Here is a 7859-nt window from a genome sequence, read left to right as displayed (position 1 = left end):
GTTTGAAAATAAAGAGATTTAAAAGATCAGGCAAATATTTACCAAAGTGATGTAGAAAAATTAACAGACACAATAGATTTTAAAATTATTATTGTAGAAAAGAGAAACACAGGAACAATCTACTCATAGGATTTAATAATTATAAGCTCTATGTACCTAACAATAAAATTATCTTTTGAATAAATTAGTCAAAGGAATAACTGTGGTAATTCCTTATATTTTTAGAATATTATAAAAATAGAATAAAAATTAATGGAAATTGAATTATGCAATCTACAAATTGAAAATTTCCAAATAAGTCATGCAGTTGAACTTCATTAGATGAATTTGTTTTTCAGAATTGTTAAAAACCGGATCAGAAATAGAGTTCGTTGCTTTCAAATAGAATGGGAAAAGCCTGGTACGTAGTCACTTTAAGCAAAATTTCTAACATGTGACCATTTGTTTAGCAAATATACATATATATGTAAACCATATATATGTATCATATATGTATACATAAAACAAAAAAAACCTATCACAATCACCAAAGATAAACCTCACAGTTTACCTGTGCTGTTTAAATAGGCTTTGACTCATAGTAAATATGAAAAACTTTAAGCAATTTTATTTTAATGTCTTAAATTGGCATTTCTTTTGTAATTAATGTTTAAGAAAATAATACAGAAATAGTTTTGACATATTTCTCAAGAAAATGCTCTACAAATGGTCTGGTCACTGGATGTCATTGCGTAGTTGGTTCTAAAGAAATAAAGGTTACTGAATAGCAGCACCTGGAGTACCCCTCCTCTTTCTTTACTTTTGCTTAGTTTCCATGGGAATTTATAGTTGTCAAATTACTCTTATCTTGCTACAGACAGAAATACAGCGAACTCTTTGAATTAGCTCCAAAACTAAAGGCAGAGAAAGCACAGATCATTTAAAATAGAATATAATCCCAAATTTATTTGTATTTGCCATTGAAATTAGACTTTGTAAGTATGTGTGATTGAGTGAGAGAGTAGATTTCTCAATGAAGGTTTGTTTAAGTTGTAGCTTAACTTTGAAGAATGAAATTAATAAAGAATTAGATAAACCGCTTGAAGCAGTAATAGCAAAATAGAAAGCTGAAGAATTTTGAAAACTGTTTAGGAACAGTTTCACCAACTCTACTATATTTTCAGGAAGGAAAGTAGCATTAACCCAGTTTGGCAGTGCATCTCCTTTGTCCAGAACTGAGATTAGGTGCCCACTTTTGCTTATCCTTATGGGAGCTATCCCTTAAAGGAAAAATAGACCCTAAGCTAGTTTAAATAAGAAATACTTTAAATACACCTGTTTCCACTGATTCTATTTTAAACTCATCAATTAATATTTTCATTACAGTTTGATTTCTCATGTGGTTTTGCCTTCATAAAGGATAAATGGAAAAATCTAGTCTTCTACTTATATATCTTACTGTGAATTTACATGTAACCATTCTTATTTTCATTTACCAGCTGTTTGTGAGTCCACTAAGCCTGGGTATGTCCTCAAGAGATTGATAACCTCTGATACCACAATCTGGAAAAGAGTACAGTAGAATCCCCTGATCCGCAGTTTTGCTTTCTGTGGTTTCAGTTACCAGCGGTCAACCACTGTCCAAAAATACTAAATGGGAAATTCTAGAAATAAAAATTTTGTAAATTTTCAATTACATTCTATTCTGAATAGCATAATGAAATTTCATGCTTTCCCACTCTGTCCTACCTGGAACATGAATCATCCCTTTATCCAGCATATCCATGCTGTGTATGCAACTCACCTTTTAAGTCAGTTAGTAGCCATCTTGGTTATCAGATAGACCGGCACAGTATCACAGTACTTGTGTCCAAGTCACCCTTGTTTTACTTAATAATGGCCTCATAGCCCAAGAGTAGTGATACTGGCAATTTGAATATGCCAAAGAGAAGCCGTAAAGCGCTTCCTTTAAGTAAAAAGGCAAATACAGTACAAAAAGGTATATTGAGAGACAGAGAGGGAGAGACCACAGTCTCATAGCTTTATAGTATATTCTTATAATTGTTCTATTTTATTGGTAGTATTGTTGTTAATCCCTTACTGCGACTAATTTATAAATCAAACTATCCATAAGTATGTATGTATAGGAAAAAAACATAGTATATAATGGTTGGATACTGTCTGGTTTCAGGCATCCACTAGAGGTCTTGGGTCGTATCCCCCACATAGATAAGGGGAAACTACGGTAACATTTTTGATGACTCTTTCAATTCTGTTGAAGCCACCACTAAAGAAAGTTAATATTGAAGTTTTAGGCATTCTTTATCTGGAACACTTATTGTACTAAAAACCAACTAACCTTATCTAAACAAAGATTTTAGTCCTCTAAGCTGCTCCTTCTATCTCTGAAACAAGAGAATTTAAAGTTCAGATTTAAAAGTCATCTTCTGGCTCTTGTTAGGCAGAAAAAAATCAATTCTGTACTAGAATCAACAGATTATTAGAATAGAGATGTCGTAAAGCAAGATTTGCAAGGAATTATCCATTTGTAGGTGACTTGGTTTACCTGGTAAACTTAGTCACCTGGAAAAACTGAATTTTTCAAATCTAATTAAGGCTGTTGGTACTGCATTTTGAATCTTTTAGAACATTATGATATAGAAGATAAACATGGAGAATCAGTTCTACAAACAATAGAAAAAGAATCATTATTTGAAGCAGCTTATCCTGAGATTGTTGCTGTTTACCAAAAACAAAAGTTAGAAATGAAAGAGAAGAAACAAAAAAGTAAGTATCGCATTTGATAGCTATTTATGCCACACACAAACGTTATAGAAGATCTGTCTGTTCTATTTGAATCTATCTTGTCTAAATTTTGCTCCAAGTTTCTAGAAAGTCAAGAGTAAGGATTGTTTGCTTGCTTCTTTGACTTGACATAATTTTTTAAAGCCGAAAAGCAAGGAGTGAACTATTCTATTCTGTGTCTGATAACTTAACCAACTGTTAATAATAGTAATTATACTAACCACTTATTAAGCAACTAGTATATGTAATGTGTTTTGGATTACAAATACATTTTCTTTATTTCCAAGAGCTCTATGAGGAAAATAATTCAATTATAACATTGTTTCTAAAACAATATTGTGTGATATTTGTGTAATAATTATTTGCTTTTAATTACTTATAACAGTTTCCAGGAATGTACTGAGACAACACAAAAATTGCTCATGCGTAAGATTTCAGTCTGAACTTTTTAGTGTATGTGTTTACTCAAGTTAAGTAAAATGAAACCGATTTTAATTATATTGGTTTTTCTTTCCTTTTCAGGCAGGAAAACTAAGCCAAAAGCAAACAGTTTGACAGAAACAGATGATATGAGTTTTCAGTCACATGTGACTTTAAAACCCACACATGAAATCTCATCTAAGCAGAATTCCAAGTTAAATTTGGAAATTTTTCCTGATTCTACATTACCCCAGGAATCTATTTCTGCATCATTGAATAGCTTGCTTTTATCTGAAGATGCTCCGTGTTTGAATACGCAAGAACAGTTCATGTCTTCTTCAAGACCTTTCACTATGCAACAAATTAAAGCTGTCAGTAAGCCTCCAATTTCAGAATCTAGTCACCCCAGTACCTCCTCCCACAACGTGTCAGCCATCGCCGACCTACACTTGAGCACCGTTGACTGGGAAGGTACTTCTTTTAGTAATTCTCCAGTTATTTCAAGGAACGCTTTCTCTCACGGTTTAAAATCAGAACTTGAAACAGCCAGCTCTAAAAATATTCCATGGCCATTGTGTGGATCAGAATGGGGAACAGCAAACATTAATAAAGCACTAAATTGGGATCTTCGAAAGACTAACCCTGAGGAGCATCTACTTTCTCGCATCACTGATTTACATCTTCAGGATTTGCCTTTGAAGGAACGAATCCTTATAAAATCATCTTGCCCTCAAGATAACGTACAACCCTACGCTGACCTGAAAACATTGTCCCCACCTGCAGTAAAAGGATCTTGTATTGCTAACAGGAGTGCTGATCGTCCATCACAGCTTTCAAAGGATCTCCTAGGAATTGAATTGCAAAATGAATCTCGAAACAGTAAAGTTCTAAAAGGAGACCAGCTGTTGCAAGAAAAGTATAAAGTGAATACTTCCATACCTTATTCTGTCAGTAACGTGGTCGTTCAGACCTCTGACGTTAGAGTCAGACTACCAGGTACTTTAGACCATAGGAGAAAAGTTGACGTGCAAACCACTCAGAAAACCATAACGAAGAAAAGCGTTTGCCATGACAGATATTCCTCTGATGAAGAAAGTGCCCCAGTGTTTGGGAAAGCTAAGTATGCAACTCAGAAAATGAAGCAGAGTTCTCAGAAGCATAAACCAGCCCAAGTCAAGAAAAATGATGCCAGCAAAATGACTAACCTTAAGGTATCTAGTAAAGAAACTGAACAGTATGCCCAGGCTTATAGAACAGCTGGAAAAGAAGAAACCTATTTCCCAAATGCAGCAAAAGGTTCTCTGAGTTTTCTACAGAGTCATAAGGAAGGAGACGACTCTGGTACTTGTTTGGATAGTCCTCTTCCTTTATGTCAGAGATTGAAACAGGTTCCAAGACACTTGAAATGAAATTTAAAATATTTAAGTGTAACTTGTTACTCTACTACCGTCGGCAGAGGCAGAGGGTAGTTAATGTTTGGCAGAAAAATGTAATGTGGTTCTATATGTCAGGAGATAATTTTGCCATTTTAATCAAAATTACAATTTTTAAAAGTTACCTAAAACTTCTGTTTTAAAAGATGATCCTTGTGGTGAAAACTTCAGATAATGTTAATTTTTAAAACATACCTTTACTATTTTACGTATCTTTATTGATTATTTTTTAGTTATAGCTTTAAAATGTTAATGTAATAATAGACAGTAAATGCTTTATCCATTTGCTCATTTTTACTCATTTCTTATACAAGCCTGCAAGTTTTTATTTACGTTTCAGCTTGTTCCCAAGAAGATAGCTGTTTATAATTGCCTACATTCTCGTGATATCTTCTACTGTGCCTTTCATGAGAATTATATTCTCTCTTAGAGTGAAGATATTTAGTCTGCCCCCTTTCAGTGTGGATAACTTTATTCTTTTTTTGAGGGGAATAATAGAAAAGATATAAGATGATCAATATATGTAGTAAAAATCATGGTAGTAATGCTGAATAAACTAAGGAAAGTCACTCTTTACATATCCCAGAAGTTAATACGTATGCCAAATGGAAAAATATTTGAAAAATAGAATGTATAACCAGAGAAGAATTAGAAGTTTGCTCTGGATCACATAACTAATTCATAATGGTATAAGGACCAGATTTCTTGCCTCCTAATTTATTGGGGGTTTTTTCCATTTTGTTTTTCTTTTATAGCACTTTTTTTTCTTTTCCTTATTTTTGTTTTAAAAATGAATCTAGATAATATTGAGTTCAGTATCTCCAGATATTAAATTGTGCATTAATTTATTTATCACTCGAAAAGTCTAGAGGCAATCAGATTGGAAAGGAAAAAGCAAAACTGTCACTATTTGCAGATGACAAGATTTTGTATATTTGAAATTCTAAGGAATTCACTTAAAACTACTAGAACTGGCAAATTGAGTTCACTAAGGTTGCAACATATAAAATTAATATACAAACATCAGTTGTATTTGTATACACCTCAGTGAATAATAGTAAATTAAATTAAGAAAATTCTGTTTACAACAACACTGAAAGGAATAAAATACTTTGGAATAAATTTAACAAAGAAGTGTAAAATTGATATGCTGACAACTACAAAATATTGTTGAAAGAAATTTTTTAAAAACATAAGTAAATGAAAAGATATCCATGTTCATGGATTGGAAGGAAGACTTGATATTAAGATGACAACACTCACCAAACTAATTCACAGATTCAATGCAGTCCCCGTCAGTTCCAGCTGATTACTTTGCAGAAACTGACAAGCTGATTCTAAAATTCATGTGGAAATTTAAGGGATACAGAGCAGGCAAAATAATCTCAAAAAGAAAAAAGAGGACTCAGTCTTCCTAATTCTGATTTCAAAACTTACTACAAAACTACAGTAATGAAGAATGTGTTATGTATGGCGTAAAGGCAGACACATCAAGATCAGTGGGATAGAACTGAGGGTCCAGAAATAAACTCACACTTATGTTCAATTGATTTTTCAACCAGTGTGCCAAGGCAACTTAATGAGGAAACAAGTCTTTCAGCAAATGTTACTGGTAAAACTGGATATCCACATGCAAAACAATGAAGTTTGATCAGTACCATATACAAAAATAATTCAAATGGATCAAAGCTCTAAATGTGAGAACTAAAACTGTAAAACCCTTAGATGAAAACATAGGCATACATTTGGGACTTTGGATTAGGCATGGATTTCTCTGATATGGCACCAAAAGCTCAGACAAGAAAAAATGGACTTTATAAAAACTAAAAACTTTGTGTTTCAGAGGACACCATCAGAATGGAGACAACTCACAAAACAGAAAAATTTGCAAATCATCAATGTGATAAAGGACTTGTATCTAGAGGTACTTGTATAAAGAACTCTTACAGCTCAACAACAATAAGTCAGATAACAAAAGGAGGTAAAATATTTAAATAGACATTTCTCAAAAGAAGATATACAAGTGGCCAATAAATACATGAAAAACTTCTCAACACTAGTAATGAGAAAAATACAAATCAGAACCACAATGAGATCCTACTTCACATCCGAAAGGTTGACTGGAATCAAAAGGACATAATAACAAGTATTGGTGAGCATGCAGGGAAATCGGAACCCTCAGAACCTGCTGGAAGGAATATAAAATGGGAGGGCCCACTTTGGGAAAGTCTGGTGGTTTCTCAAATAGTTATCCATAGTTACCATATAATGTAGCACATCCTCTCCCAGATATACACTCAAGAGAAATGAAGACATATATCTATGCAAAAACGTACACAGATGTCTATAGCAGATGTCTATTATTTATTTGTAATAGCTCAAACATACAAGCAACTCAAATGCTCATCAACTGATGAATGGATAAACAAAATGTCTATCCATGCAATGGAATATTGGCAATAAAAAAAATGAAATACTGATAAATATTCCAACATGATGAACCTCGAAAACATACTAAAGGAAAGAGACCAGTCGCCACATGTAGGAATCAATTTATATGAAATGTTCCAAATAGGCAAATCGATACTCCATAGAAACAGAAGGTGGACTCGAGGTTTCCCAGGGCCAGGGGAGGGGGAAGGGAAATGGGGTTTGGGCTGATGATGAAATAGTCTGAAGTTGATTGTGATGATGGTTGCAAAACAATATACTAAAACCATTGTGCAATTTAAATAGTTATATATGAATTATATTTACAATAAAGCTGGTTTAAAAACAAAGAAACTGTGAAGACTTGTACCTATCCAAGCTCTTTTTAATATCTAAAATGTATGTAGTCTAACCTCGCTCCCACAGATGTACTGCCATCATTTTTTTATAGATTAAAAAACAAGTCCAGAGAAGTGAAGAAATTTTCTCAAGATTGGAGATGAAATTTTGATTTATTAATCTAGTATGTATTACATTATGCCATGTCATGAAATTAGACTCAAATTTGGAATACTTTTGAATTTTTGTGCTTTTTCTCAAGTTGTAATTTTACAGATTTTTTTTAAATTCCACTAAAGATACATGAAATGCTTTGAATCAGGTTTCGCTTTTAGGATAGTGTCATGTGTGCAGAGCGCTTGCCATGTTAAGACCCCCTGGACCAGGAGAATCACAGATAAAGTCAGCCAGTCCTCTGCCTTCGGGGAACCCAGCTATCCTAATTGAACTGGT

General features: G+C 33.3%; 1 protein-coding gene across 4 annotated transcripts in view; it reads left to right on the top strand.

Annotated features, from left to right (window-relative positions):
* Window positions 1-7173, top strand: part of GEN1 (GEN1, Holliday junction 5' flap endonuclease) — a 31506-nt gene extending 24333 nt beyond the window's left edge. For 3 of the 4 annotated variants that reach the window (XM_023528545.1, XM_023528544.1, XM_011356595.2), the window contains exons 13-14: window positions 2626-2766; window positions 3307-7173. In XM_023528545.1, the coding sequence (XP_023384313.1) occupies window positions 2626-2766; window positions 3307-4613 (1448 nt within the window). In that variant the 3' untranslated portion in view covers window positions 4614-7173. Of the gene's footprint in view, window positions 1-338; window positions 401-2625; window positions 2767-3306 lie in introns of all 4 variants that reach the window. The other variant, XM_023528546.1, reaches the window with a different exon arrangement.
* The last annotated feature ends 686 nt before the right edge of the window (window positions 7174-7859 follow it).

The sequence above is a fragment of the Pteropus vampyrus genome, unplaced genomic scaffold (genome assembly GCF_000151845.1).
Source record: "Pteropus vampyrus isolate Shadow unplaced genomic scaffold, Pvam_2.0 Scaffold28, whole genome shotgun sequence".
NCBI lineage: Eukaryota > Metazoa > Chordata > Mammalia > Chiroptera > Pteropodidae > Pteropus > Pteropus vampyrus.
The sequence above is the reverse complement of the archived record's forward strand: the minus strand, read 5'-3'. Positions and strand labels throughout refer to the sequence as shown.